The following is a 15,052-nucleotide window of genomic DNA, read 5'->3' on the forward strand; positions in this document are numbered from 1 at the left end:
ACCCCACAGGCACCTGCAGTTTGTCTACAGAAAGCCTGGCTACATCACCAACAGCCAGAGTCATGCTCAATGCTTTGTAAGCAAGAGCCACTGTGACAGCCCTTCAGGCACACTGGTACCACACCAGACAGAGCCAAACACCAATTCACTGAGCTCTGTGTCTCTTTTACTGTAATGACTTATGACTCAGGTGACATATTCATGAGCTCTCTATCATGCCAGGCAATCAAGGAAGACAGGGCCACTTGGTGCTGGTGGCAGGGACCTGGTAAGCACCACAGTACAGCAGAGGTTTGTTCACTCCAGCATAACCAGCAAAACACTTTCGCTCTGGTGTGCTTGCTAAACGTGGATTAGTGGTCTAAACTAAGCAGACCCTTGTTCAGGGCCCAAACTAGCTGCTCATCAAAGTCTTTTTCTGAGCAGCAGAGAGAAAACAGAATTCTTCTGCAGCCTGAGGGATTCAGAGACCATTGTTTTACTTCCCATTGCTTGGAGCAGACACAGAACAATGCTGGCAACATCGCAGCATGACCACACACAAGGCTAACCACATTCTTAGGTTACAGTTGTAGGCTAGAAAAGAGTTATCCTAACCCACTTAGATTTAAACATCCTCATGTAAGTCAATACAGGACGTGGCATTAGAATATGGAGCAGTTGAGTTCAGTCCATCCTGAATAGCTGGCATAGCCTTCAGTGCCTTAAATGAAAAGCTGTTTAGCACATTAGTCTAGCTGGCCCTAAGTAATTTTACTGAAGTTTGATCACTTTACAAGTTTCCGCTCATATGTAAAAGAATGCAAGAACAGTCTGTGGAAGCTACCTTAAAGTCTCCTGTAACTTGGAACTCATAGTTCAGGCAAAGGCACTTTTTCATTACACCAGCAGTCCAGCCACTGAAACAGAAGGTCCTGAGGAGACCAAGTACCTTCCAAAGCTGAAGCCACCTCCAGCAAAGAGGACTGCACATCTATCAAAAATTATTTTCAAAGGGAAGGAGTGTCATATTTCCAAGAAGCAGAAATCTGCTTCCAAGTCACACTGGATATTTTCCAGAAAGCAGCATCCAGGGAAGTCACAGATAAGTGGCAGACAAAATGCAAGCATATTTTGACTAACTCTTTAGGATGTGTTAATAGAACATTGAGTGAGATAAAAGAGCCTTAAGTGTACACAGGCTGAAAACACATTTTCTTTTTTCAGTTTTCAAGGACCTAGCTCTAAGCATTACAGGACAACACATTTACTGTTTTACAAGAGACTAGTTTTCCCTCTAGAAATGTACAGTTTGTTTTGTCACTCTTTAATGCACCAGCAGCATGGGAAGAAAGTAAGTTTTCAGCTGTTTTCCTAAAATGAGATTGCTATAAGGTCCTCAGACTCACAGGTCTTTCATCTTAAGCACACTATAGACCACAGTGTGTGCATCAAGTACTTGATCATTAACCAAAATCCCACCCAATGCACAGATTATGTTTGGTGAGTACTCCTGCAGCTGGGATATGTCACAACCAAACTCACCATGAGGCAAGTACCAACTGACCATGATTATAACCCCATCCTCTCCTCACCCATCTCCTTCCTGGCATAGCTGAACTCCCTGCAGGCACTGCAGCAGGACACGGGATCACCACAGAGACAAATGTGTAAACAAATCACACAACAGTAGCCATGGCCAGCAGGGGATCCTACTGCCATGGCACAGACATGCCACTGCCCATCCACTGACTTTCATTGCCACTTCACATCCTGCCATTGTGAGGCAAGCCAGGTCAGCTCACTTACCTGGTGAAACTGCAACCTGGCAGAGAAACCACATTTTTCAGTTTACTCAATCTGACTGTAGCAGCCCAAGACAGCAGTTTTACTCAACAAGGCAGCTTGGCACCCATCCTCCCTCCACCAGTGACACAAGGCTGCTGGAGGAGCAGTGGCCATGAGAACACTGCAAACAGGTACTGAGCAGCAGAGCTTGCACCGAGGACCTGCTGGCTGCAAGCCTGGGTGCATCTTGGCAGGTCTCACCCCAAAACCATTTGCCAGGCTTCAGGCATCCAACTCCTCTGCTTGTAAGCTATATGAGTTGACTCCTGTTACCAGGAGTTTCTAGGGACAAGCTCAATGCCAAATTAGCTTCAACTCCCCTCCCTTCTCTGCTAAGCAATCTGTAGAGTCAATCTGCCCCTTCACCAAGAGAAAGCCCTTGTGCTCTACATTCCTGGCATCCTACTCCCAAGGCCTGTCATGCAGCATGCCACTCAGCACCCAGGAATTTGCAATTATCTCAGTCTAGCAGACACTGAAAAAGGCTAGACTTAACACTTGTTAACACTTGAGCAGCACAGCAGCCGCCTCACTTTGAGAAGAAGGCTCTGTGAAGTCACCTCCTCCCACAGCAACTTTTCCAGAGCATTCACTCCCATCTTTGCTGGATGGCACAAAGCACCTATGTGCTTCATGGTCTTTTTTACAGTTGATCAGACATGCAGTCAATTTTGCATTGAAGTGGAGACACTTCATGCCTAGAAGAAAAGCTTCCTGAAACTAGCAAAAGACTCTGAGCAGAGACTAAACCAAGGGTAACAGCAGCAGGAGAGGTAGGGCTTCTAATGTGCATCCAGAAAGGGCTGTGGTCAAACACTGTGCATAGGCAGACTTATTTTAAATAGACAAACACTGAATGCCAAAACCTTGCTACTGAAAAGGTTTTTAAATGTGGTTGTAGTACAGCAGCAGTAGCTGAGCCATAACACATGGCTTCCAAAATGTTCCTGGAAGTTAAATAATAACTGGAACAGGCACTGCATCCACTTAGCAGAGGTCTGATGGCATTATTAATGCCAGAAATCCAGCAGGCGCAGCTGTCAGCTTTCCCCAGTTGATTTGGCTCAGAGTTGGCCCTAAACACCCCAGGCCCTAAAGACCAACCTGGTCATAAAAGTTCTCCACCTAGAGCCTTTACTAGTTGTTTTTTTTTTCACTTCAGCTCCAGGGTCTGCAACGGCCCTGGTTTAGTTCAACAACACAAAAGAGACTAAACAGTAGAAAAAAAAAAAGAAAGTCTCAAGTTCTTCAGAACCTGCAGGGAAAAACACACCAGGGACAGGTAGGTAGTGATCCCAGTGGACACTGCATCTGCAGGACAGATGCCAAGGGCTTTGGTCCTTCAACCCAGCAGAGCACTGCAAGGCTCACTCAATGTCTTTTTTGGAAAGGCCATTCAGAATGTTTTTTCAGGACAGGCTCAGTTTATCCAGGACTGTACAGTAGGGCTCCTGTGCTACTCCTTGGCTCCAGCTCAGGTGGCAGAGCACTGATGGAGCTGTACACTCCTTCATGCACAGGCTGGGATATGGCAAAAGCATTAGCAGTTGTAGTCATTCCATTCTCTCAAAGCTTCACGTTTTCTCATGGTTTGGGTTTTTAAAATTTTATTTGGTGTTTTAATAACCAACGCAAAGCAAGTAAGCTGTAAAACAAATAGACATGTCTTAAACGATTACAGACACCCTGCAGTTCAGCCTAACCATGTAAAGGAGCTGTGCTGCTGCAGCAGTATTTCTAGAGCGGAAGTCACTGAAAGCCAGACCTGACTGGAGCAGCCTTGATCTCCCAAGCCCATCACCCTCGGGAAGTTCCACAGACAAAGAGGAAGGCAGCTGGAGTAACAACATTTTTCTAGGGAAAACAATACAATAGGAGGGGAATGCTGGCCTGGTGTTGGAGCTAGTCAACACAACAACCTGCCACAGAAAGGTGAGCTCTGATGTTAGCAAAAGCTCAGCCCAGGAATCAGCAGCTGCAATTCGAACCCCACTGAGTGCAGAGGGACTCCATCTCTAAGTAAATAATTAGCACCAGCTTCATTCCCAGCTACAAGTTAGCTGTTCTGCCCAGGGAGGACAATCAGCCAGTTGGGACCAACAGTCCTCACTTCTTGTCCAAAGCTGCTTTTACACACTAGCAGAGGGGAAGAAGAGGGTACCCAGCTACACGTTTCCAGAGGGCCAGGTCTCCCTCAAACTGGAGAAGTTTCTATTTTCTTGCTATTGTAGCTAAAGCCTTTGAAGAGAAACAGCTTTTACCTTGGCCAAGCATTTTAGACAACTGAGGAGAGCTACACTCTACAAATTCAGCTGTGCAATTCATCGAGGCCAGAATCATCAGGAAGCAGTAGTTATAGTTATCTGGCAAAGAGCTAGAAAAGGCATTCACATTCCTTCCCAGAGATCTCTCAGGCATTCAAATTGCTGCTTTACAGACTACGTTATGGCCACACCTGAGCTATTCCCCAAACGGTCACCGAATGCATTCCTGAGGGATCATCCGCAATCCGACGTGCATGCCAGCAGCCTCCGTCTCTAAACTACCAGCTATCAACCAGCTCCACGCCCCGGTACGGCACAGGCAGGCAAATCTCATGCCAGCTCAAAGCACCCATTGCCTGGGCTTAGCAGGGTTGCTTGGACATTTCCTGCCCTAAGCTATCGCAGCAGAAAGATTGAGAAAGTGCAATCCTGTTCAAAAGTTGCAACTGTGCTTAGGCATCAATGCTACTCTGAACACTGGCATCATCTACTGGGCTGTGGTGAGCAAAGTCTCCCCACTCTCCTATCCTACCTACGGCTGCAGCTATTTCTGCACAGCCGTGAGAGCCTGGCTCCAGCACGGTGCCGGAGCCCAGGTACGCCCAGCTAGAGCAGCATTGTCCCGCCGCACACCCCGCCGGGCTGCGGGAGGGGTCAGTGCCTGGAGGAACTGCCTGCACAGGGAGAGAACTAGCTCCGGCACCAGGTTTCTTCAGGAAAGACCTGAAAGCAAAGCTTCACCTATGAAGCAGTGATCATGAGGCACGCTGAGGACAGGAGCTCGCTGCCAGCCCCGACAGCCGGGCTGTGGGGCAGCCCCACGGCACACCCAGCTCTTTAAAAACAGAAGCAGCAGAAGCCCCTCAGCTTCCAAGCCCGCAGCCCCCACTGCCCTGAGCTCCGTCATAGCTCCGCCAGGCAAAGGTCCAGCGCAGGAAAACACACAATTAAACGAGAAAACAACAAAACGGCCCGCCGGAGACGCACTCACCGATGGAGACCAGCTTGATGCTCTCCCGCTCCAGGAACTCCAGGGCCACCGAGACGTTCTCCAGCTGCATCTGGCGGAAGGTGGGCCGCTGGTGGTACTTGCGGTACATGCGCTTCTGGCTGAGCACCTCCAGCAGCGCGATCAGCCGCAGCCCGTCGCTCAGGTCATGCTGCAGGTTGCCGATGCGCTTGTTGACGCAGCGCAGGTGCTCGTTACACCAGCGGGTGAAGGTGTTCTGCTGGATGCGCTTCCAAGGCGCGTCCTCCGCCAGGTCCTTCTCGGTGGCGGGCATCTCGCCGTCGGGATCGGCCGCTCTCCGCGCGCCCTGACCCCGCGCCTGCGTGCTCATGGCCGGCCCCGCTCCGCCTCCTCGATCCGCTGCGCTCCGCCCGCGCCCCGCCCGGCCGCCTGCGGGGAGGGAGGGAAAGGAGGGAGGGAGAGAGTGAAGAGCGCCGCGCTCAGCAGAGGCCCCTCTCCTTTTTCTGCTCTCACTGCCGCCGATGCCGCCTCCCCCGCTACCCAACCCAACCGTTCTGCGCGGCCCCGCGCCGCCGCCCGGCCTTTATCCACGGGGAGCGGCACGCCCTCCGCCCCATCAACCCCGCGCTCCGCCGCACCGGCCCGCGGGGGCCGGCCTGGGAATGGGATGGGATGGGCGCGGCTCGGTTCAGCTCGGCTCGGCTCTGCTCTCCTCGCCTGTCCTGGCTTGGTTTGGCCTGGCCTGGCCTGGCCTGGCCTGGCAGAGCCCTTGATGGACCGGGACCACCCTGGGCCGACACTCACCTGGCCGAGGTGCCGGGCGGGGCTGGGCGCGGCCCCCAGGCACGGGCAGGAGCGCGGCTGGCCTGGCGCTAGTGCCCGCTGCGGGTGCAGCCCCCTCGCCCCGCAGACAAATGAAACCCGCAGTGGAACAGGAGCGCGGCCCCCCACCCACCCGCACACCCCCAGCACAGCCGCGCTCAGTCAGGCCGCCCGCCGTGTGACGGCCGTGGGTGGGTGCAGCCAGGGGTGGGTGACACCTCTGGCCGGGCCTGCAGAGCTGTGCAGGGCGGCCGGCAGAGCCGGGGCTCGGGGCTGGGGGGGTTCGGTTCTGCACAGCCCGCGCCGGGAGAGGCTGAGGGTGCTCCCACGGGGTGCGATGTGGCAACGGGACGGCAACTTCTGTGCCGACACACACGATTTTATCGGCCATTTGAAAATAATAGAAACCTCTAAAAGCAGTCAATTACGGTTCGAATTCTTGAGGGGGGTCCTTGCTTTTTCCCCCACTTTTGTGAATGATTTCCTGGCGGGCCACTCCCTGCTGACATAGGAGACTGTGACTTGCCGCTGACTCATTTGATGACAGCAGAGTCAATAGAACTACTCCAGCTGCCTTGCTGCAAACTTAATTTTTGGAGGTCGCCGAGACATCTCATGACACTTACTGGGTCCCTGGAAGCTGCGGTGAGGTGTCCCTGTGTGTCCCTATCCCGAGGGAAGCCTGTGCCCACCCGCTCACCCAGCACGCACTTACAGTCTTGGCTTTGCTACCAGGATCTGCTCCGCTGATCCAAGCGAAGTGTGTCCCTGTCTACCTATTTACATCAAGGCTGCCACTCTGAAAGGTGCAGATGTCTGTCAGGGAAAACAAATCCATTAAAATACAGTCAATAAAGTCTTATTTAATTAAATTATTATAGTCATTCTCAGCTAGAAAATCAGAATGCAGATGTCAAATTATTTTCTTTTAAGGGTGTTATTCTAATACCTCCACTAAACCATCACACCATGGTTTCTCTCCAGTGACTTAATAGATCTTTCCCCCAGAATAATTTATATTAGATGCATTTTTGACAATAAAGAATGAAGCAAATACAAAGGTGAGGTAATGTGGGAGTTATGTCTAAACTTCCATTGTTCCCTAATCAGCATTGCCTCCTGTTTTAAAGCTATCAAAGAAATCAGAGATGAGATTTAGCATACTGAAATGTTGAAGTGTATCTCATGGCACAGCAGCCACTGCCCTTTCCTCAAATTACTGAGCCAAGCAGCAGGAAGTTGCTTCTATTATTCAAATAAAAACTGACATTAAGTGAGAACTTTTATTTACTGCGCAAAACCATTTACATTGCATGGAGATGCTGCAGCCAGGGTAGGCAGTGCCTCTGTGAGCAGCTCTGCTGTCAGCGCAGGCTTGTCCAGCCCAGGGGAGAGCAGCCTGGAAATATGGAGCTGAGCCTTTTCTCAAGGACCTTTCTCCCATCATCCTATACTTCATCTTTTAATAGATACTAATTGCTTATTGACTTTGGCCTGGGCTGGGACTCCTTAGCAACTGTTCCACATCCGGATTAGCTGATTGCTTATAACATTTTAATTTCCTTTCCTTTTCACTGCCACACCTAGTAATGCACACTCTTCAGTATCATTTTGTGCCCATGCCATGCTGCAAGTTGAAGCTTCAGCCATTGTTAGGCAGTGAATAGGAATTACACAGGAAAAAGACAGAATTAGCACTAGGACCTCAATTTTTAACTTACATATTTCGCTAAAATTTTCAATAAAAGTAATTTTTTCCATAAACCCAGCAAAAAAAAATTTCATCCCAATGATATACTGTGCAATGACATGCTCTGCACACATAAGGACAGTGGTTTCTTTGAGTGGTTTTCCACCACTCCATCCATCCATCCATCCATCCACCCATCCACCCATCCATCCATCCATCCATCCATCCATCCATCCATCCATCCATCCATCCATCCATCCATCCATCCATCCATCCATCCATCCATCCTACCAGAAGCACGGAGGCACAAAACCAGATGTGAAGTGCTCAACAAAGCTCTGGCACAGACATGCAAGCCCAGCTCAGCCCGTCAGACTCAGGACAAGGGCAGTGGCACAGTCGAGGCTGTTGCTGTTGGGACCATGCAGGGTTGGTGGGGTGCTGGTGGTCTGGATGCAGCAGCCCATGTCACAGCTGCCCTTCCCAGCACATCACAGGGTTTTGATCAGAATTCAGCCTTTTGCATCCTGACTGCTTTCATGATTATTGCAAAACAATGACTGCTTTATGGGAAGAGAATGAAAAAAGCAAAATAATTTCTGCTCTGAGGAACAGTTCTTGCTTCGTTCCTTTCTTCCCAGTCACAGATGACCCTCACAGCTACAGAAATCTGACCAAGATTTCTGGTTGATGGGAAGTGAAGAGGGGCAGCCCCTGCCTGCACAGTACTCCATCACCTGCACAGGTGACAGAGATCAGGAGAGCTGTCCTGTCTGGGACCTGCCTGGCCATAAATGTGATATCCAGCTGTAGCAGCAACTGCAGGGCTGCGCATCAATGCTTGGTCTCATCTACTGATGAGAGAGTCCCTCTGTACTGCTCTGTGATCAGATTCTTCTTGGGGTCACGTTTGACCTGACAAACTGTATTTCCTTTGAAATGAAGTTGGAAGACAGTTTAACAAAAGTGAACCTGTGTTTCATCAGGAGACAGAGAAATGAAAACAAGCAAACCCATGAATCTGTACTTGCTGGAATAACATCTTGGTACTGTATATTATTACAAATGAACTAATGTATGCCTTGCAGAAATACCTTATGTGCATATTTATATGGGTAGATATTTGTGTGGATGTATGTATATAGGCAGAAAGATAGGGAGATTTCAATGCTATGCTCTCGGGTGGATACTTTTTTTTTTGATTTGTCCTGTATGACAAGGATCTTTCCATTCCATTCTTCCTTTACCCGCTAGACACAGATACAAGGAAGGAAGAACACAGTCATTGCTTTCTTGGTTACAACCTGTTGAAGAGTTGCACATAGCAGTGGGTTTTTTTCACTATTTTAAAAATACTCTTCCTCTGTGGTAATTCACTGCTGAATTTTAAAAGACCCTTGCTACGTGTTTTTTGGAGCATGCCAACAGCAGAGGGAAATGGCAGTTCTAACACTGGCTGTTTCATTGAGGAAAAGTCTGTGGAAGCCTGGTTTTGCAGAAGCAGAAGGGTGTGGGGTGCGGCAGCGTGGGCCCTCGCTGACACCAGGGAACTGCACATGATGGTGTGACTAACGAAGTCAGGTCTGCTTCAGGGTAATTAACTTAGCACAGTCTCATGTGATGATATGTTCTTGGATTCCTCCAAGTCATGGGCCATACATGAGAGATCCCAGCCATTTGGGACACTGTACATGCTCTCTTCTTGACACATTGTTCAGCAACAGATTGCTTTGATTTTAAGAGGACAAGGACTGGAATTACTCTCAACTTTTAATCCAACATCTGCACACTTTGCTTAGAGCAGGAATCGGCCATGGCTGAGCATTCAGGCTGAGTCTTTGCAGGTAAAAGGACTTTTCTCTGCACCAGCAGGTTGTGCTTGTTATCACCTCTCAGAGATGTCAGTGGTACTGCTAATACACAAGGAACAGTAACTTTTTTTCCCCACACTACAACTAACCCCACACAAGTGACTTTGAAGATGCATCACATCTCAGCAGAAATGTGTGGTGGAAAGCCAGCAGGATGCCTCCATCTTTTCCAAAGGTTTCTGTCAAAGCAGCAGCACACTGAAGGTTTGTACCCTGGGGCTGTCAAACATGTGAGTTGTCAGGGCAAAGGCTTGGAAAAAGAATAATTGGGCTATAGCACCCGGGTAGCTTTAGAAATTTATCAGGAGATTTTAAATATTTATAATTTTTTGGCACATAATAGCCTTATCCAAACACAGGACAGCATTGTGCATTAAAACAAAAGCCATGCATAACAAATGCCATAAAACAAATTGTAGCACATTCAAGCCAGTGTGCAGATGCTAATCCTCACATCCCCACAGGGCAGCTCATCCACTAACCCAGCACCCAGCCAGTAGCACTAAAGATCCAGCAGCTGTGGCTCACAGTAGTTAAAGGTTTGCTTTTTCCGAAGCCACAGGCACTGTTAGTCAAAGGGATTTCATGACTAAGTGACCATAAATGGCATTGCTGCGCAGTTGGCAGCACCGAGCCTGGCTCAGCATCACAGCCGGGTCCTCCCAGCCTCCTGTGTCAAAGGTTTCCAAACACACTGCACATTTTCTTCACACGTTACCTGTTTACTGGGTTCTGAAAGACAATAGAAGTGTTTATTTTCAATTGATGAAGTCGTCATTAAACCTCTCCTTTTGTTACCATGATCTCTACGAAGTGAAGCCAAACCAAGCCGTTCAAGTCAAAGCATGAATCAAATGGATTGCATCATATGGATTGCATTTTCCTTATTCAGCAGCTCTATGGAAGGCAAAGAAGCTCTGCATTATACAGTTATTGGCTAGGACCTTTGATACAACTTGTTCTGAGTTTTTCCATCTTCTGTTTCCTCCTCTGTTATCCAAGGAAGACAGCAGAATGAGAGCCTGCAGCAGCAGTTTAGTCCAAATCGGACAGAGGGATGTCTTTAGGCAGAGAAATCTCTAGAAATATGCTGAAAAATATAACTTGTTCTAGAATTTGCATTGAAATTTATATTTGGAAAGTCTATTCGGGCAACAGTTGCTTCTAGTAGCAGTTGTGTCTGGGGAAATTTTCATCTCTCTATGTCTGGAAGAACATGGTTTTACTTCTGCACAGAGTTCTTGCTGCATTATATATGTGTGTATATATGTCTTGCTGCATTATATTATGTATCCAGAAGCTAAAACTGGTGCCAAAAGCAGCATCCATCTGGCAAACACAGTGTTTTGCCAGAACTTGCAGTGCTGCTTTTGCCTTGGGTCCCAGGGAGACCCACAGCTGGAATTTAAAGGTCTGTTTTTGACACAGGCTGTAAACAGCCCAAGAGCAAGCCTGCTTGTGCTTTTTGCTATCCTGAAGTCAGAGGAGAAAACTAAACTGAAATCCATCTAGCACATACTGGAAGAGCAAGGACAGGGCATTCCCTGGGAGTGTCTCATGCAGGAATTCACCTAATTTATTTGTCCAAAACACCCTTGCTGCTTGTTCCCATGGAAATGTTACGAAGTTCATATCTTTTTCTTGGTTCATCTATTTTTCTGACTGATAAACTGCAGCAGGGCATTTAATTTTACTTCTGTTTAGTGAAGTTGATTTTAAATGAAAAAACACATACAGCCATATATAAGCATCTCTCTTTCCAAAATCCAAACAAAGCAGTGTTGGTACCTGAGGACAATGCCTGGCAGTGCAATTGTCCCCAGGGCAGTGCAATTGTCCCCAGGGCAGTGCCTGCTCTCAGCCAGAACCCATCCCTGCCCTCAGCACCAGGAATGCAGCAATGGTTGCACTGTGGGTGTCCGTGTGAAACATAGCTTACCCAAATAAATGTGACTTGACATATCAAACATGAGGTTGAAAAATAATTTGAAATAGCAGCTCATTTTTAAAATAACTCAGGATCTGATTTCATGACCTGGGAAGTCAGATCCTATACAAACCCACACAATGCTCCAGTGTGCAGCTAATCAGGGCTTCCTGCCCCTAGCAGATACCGCAGGCACGGGCCTCATTAGACATTTTCTCTGCTTACTTCCAGCCTTACTTACTGCTTGTGTTTGCACTCAGGGTAACCAGAGTTCTCTTCCTAAGATGATACACCCATTTTTCTCAGGGTTTGAATTTCTGTGCTTTTACTCTGTGAGTTGGAGTTTGCAGGAGTGACAGTGTAAAGTTGGAATTAAGCATCTCACGTCTGCCAGAGCTCATGGACTGCACAGAATTCCAAGTGTTTCCCAGTTACTCTTCAGGAGCTGTTGTAACCTGAGATACAGATGAACAGTTTTGTTTGACTTCAGAGGAGTAGCCAAGCTCCTCCTTGGGACAGCTGGATGTAGCATAGGAAGGAACACTTTCCAGGGGAACAGTGTATATTTTTTAAACAAACCAAAACTCTTCTGTGTGACATAAACAAAATTGTTGACCTATGTCCAGCCAAAGGGGGAGTTTGTTTGGCTCTCCTGGCACACACCCCAGCATGCAGCAGTGGGGTGAGAATGCCAGTGCACAGAGTGAGTGAAAACACAAAATCCCAGCTATTTCAGAGGAAAGGCATGACACTGTGGTGCTCACTTCTACCAACCCCACTTCAGTGTTCTCATGATGGCGAACAATCAACCCCAAAAGCACTTTTAAGTGGATTTGCTTTCTGCAAAAGGCTGAAGTCATGCTCCTTTCTCTTTTTTAAACATTCTTACAAAAATATTCCCAGACAGAAGTCTTGCGTAAAAGAAGCTTTAAGTCTACTGACTCATTTGAAAGCTGCTTTATTAGCCCCTCCATGGGCTGATAAGCCTTGCCTGGTGCATAAGGACACAAGGGCTGTACATTGTTCTGCTGCTCAGCTCAGTGCAGTGCTGGGAGCCTGGGCTTGATCCAGCCAAGCAATTAGAGAATTTAACTTCCTCCATAAATACTTGTACGTGTGAGGCCATGTGTTTCGGGGCATTCCTCTACTTGAAAGGAATCTTAGGTTTTAAACATGTTGCAGAACCAGAAGGAATGGCAGAGGCCTCTGAGGACAGCATCACATTGATTTGGGTGAGAATTAGGAATAATAAAAAACAGAAGAAAAGCACTTGGACCTGGCCAGCACTTACCAGCCTCAAGCCACCCTTCCCCCTGCATAGTTGTTAGTTCTGCTATTAGTGAGTATATTGCAGCACAACAATGTCCTGCAGCTGAGCTCTGCCCAGCAACACCCTCGAAGAGGAAAGGCGGGTGTGCGGGTGCAAGAAGCACCAGCAGGGGGAAAAGGGCAGGGCGTGGCCGCTGTCCCGGAACAAATGGAAAACACCACCCCAGGGTGGCCAGGAGGAAGGTGGTGGTTTGGAAAACCCTGAGCTGTGTGTACCCTGCATGAACCAGGGGGCTGGGTGTCTGGGGACGACTCAGCAAGGATTTGTCCAAAGAAACTGGATTTCTCAGATGGACAAAACAGGGCAGGAAGAAAGCTGGGTAGGTCACCCACCCCATGGCACAGTCAGTGCCTTTCCAATTCCTAGCATCTTCCCTGGCTGTTTACTTTCCCTAAAAAATGTGAGATTCCCCTGGGGGGATCCTCATTCTGCTCTTGCTCAACCTTTGGCTTATACGGCAAAACCTGCAATTCTCAGGTTCCTGCTTTTCTCAAAATGCTGATTCCTGGATTTTGTAAAAAAAAAGGACTAAAAGGTATATTAATGGGAGACAGTGGCATTAGAAAGGTGTTACTGATGGAGCTAGTTGGGCAGCTGGCACCTCTTGCTCCTTGTGTGCCTGGTAGTCCTGATATGGGAGATAATATTGATTTTCAATCAAGGAACTGTGTATTTCAAAGGGCAATTCAGCCACTGCAACAGCTGGTGCTGCATTTCACATCAGCCATCTGGTGTGGCACCCCAAGCAAGTAACTTTGTAAGTATTGTCACGTCCCTACCAGCTAAAACACCAACCAAGAGCCTGGTATGACACAGAAGGGGAAAACCAGAACCCTGGCAAGCCCAGTCCTACTAATCAGAGTGAGCAAGAGCCAAATGTAAAAGGGGAACAGTGTTGGGGCATTGTTTGAGAACCTTTTCCGAGGGTGGTCACTGTGCCTAGTTCCAGCCGCCTCATTGCTGCAATAGTGGTTGTAGAGAAGGGGGAGGGAAGAGTGAGTTACAGAGAGAACAGCCCCAGGTAAGTAGTTTTATCTTTACAGCCCTGGTGATAACATGGTTTGCAGCAGGATGGGGGTGATCTGATCCAGCTGGGGCCAGTTGTGCTATGTAGAAGCCCCACAGGGTTGTGGCAGTAAGGATGTCACCAGTGCAGGGCTGCAGGAGCTCTGCAAAGCTCTGGGTTATCACCACTGCCCTCTCAGAGGCACTGGATGTTTGCACAGGCACAGCACGGCGGCCGCCCAGGTACCTCTGGGGGCCCTTGTTTGCTTTTGGCTTCTCTGAGGCTCAAGCCTGGGGAGGGAGGCGGCAGCAGCTCCTTTAGGGACCAGAAACAGCCCCCAGATTGCAAGATGCAGCAGGAGGACCGGGTGCACCTACAATAAGTCTCCTTCTCCTATTCTCTGCACAGACGTTGTCTTCTGGATATATGTTCTCTTTGTTGAACTTTGTATGTAAAACTCCTCCTCTGTTCTGCATGGACTTTAGTTCTTTTGGCATGGCTATGGCTGGCTGGCAAGCAGCTGGTATGACTGTGTCCTAAATTGTGGGGCTGAGCAGGGTACATGCCAGCACACCTGTGTTATCTCAGTCTCTCTGGGAGCAGTAGGTGGGAAGACACCACAGTGGAAGACTTCAATCCTGTGGGAAAAGCACCAGTGCAGCTGTTAATACACTGGTACTGCAGCTGTTAATACACTGGTACTGCTGGTGCTCAGCTGGCACAGGTGCCCTGACACAGCCACAGCCCAGGGCCTGGGAGCTCCATACAGACGGATGAGCGATTCCCTGTTCTGTGGCAGGCTGGTTTGGCCCCACAGAAACCTTCCTCCTGCTCCCTCGCCAGCCTTGGCAGCGGTGTGCTGAGTTTTCTGCTGTTCTCACAGCAACTGCATATTTTCCTTTTGCAAAGCAGAAATCCTCTCCCAGGTTCCTTGACAGCAGCAAAGTTCCAGTAGCGAAATGGCAGAGGGTGATGAAGCAGCTGCAAACCGATCAAGTACAACTGGAGAACGCCTTCGTTGTCTGAGGGGGGGCAGACTGGCTTCCCTTCAGGGCAGATCCAGCCACTCTGAAAGCTCCTCGGAGCATGGATGAAGTGGGCAGGGAGTGCCTGCGGGCCCAGCCCGGCTCCATGCCCACGGCTCCATGCCCGCGGCTCCATGCCCGCCGCTCCGTGCCCCCTCAGGCCGAGCCGCCCCCACACAGCCCTTGGCGCTGCTGCCCCCTGCCGGCCCACAGAGCCCCGCGCGGCCCGGCCCTCACGGCGGCCCCGCCGCTCCCGGCGCCGGACAAGCCCCAGCGAAAAGCCCTATTGGTTTCATTTGATAAAAATCCCTACCAAAAAA

At 49.0% G+C, this 15,052-nt stretch overlaps 1 protein-coding gene across 4 annotated transcripts in view; it reads right to left on the minus strand.

The window, feature by feature from the left end:
* The window catches only part of FLNB (filamin B), a 70,742-nt gene extending 65,318 nt beyond the window's left edge, over positions 1 to 5,424 (minus strand). For 3 of the 4 annotated variants that reach the window (XM_058031713.1, XM_058031712.1, XM_058031715.1), the window contains exon 1: positions 5,083 to 5,424. In XM_058031713.1, the coding sequence (XP_057887696.1) occupies positions 5,083 to 5,374 (292 nt within the window). In that variant the 5' untranslated portion in view covers positions 5,375 to 5,424. The remainder of the gene's footprint in view (positions 1 to 5,082) is intronic. The other variant, XM_058031714.1, reaches the window with a different exon arrangement.
* Between the last annotated feature and the right edge of the window lie 9,628 nt (positions 5,425 to 15,052).

The sequence above is a fragment of the Melospiza georgiana genome, chromosome 11 (genome assembly GCF_028018845.1).
Source record: "Melospiza georgiana isolate bMelGeo1 chromosome 11, bMelGeo1.pri, whole genome shotgun sequence".
In the NCBI taxonomy this organism is placed as follows: Eukaryota; Metazoa; Chordata; class Aves; order Passeriformes; family Passerellidae; genus Melospiza; species Melospiza georgiana.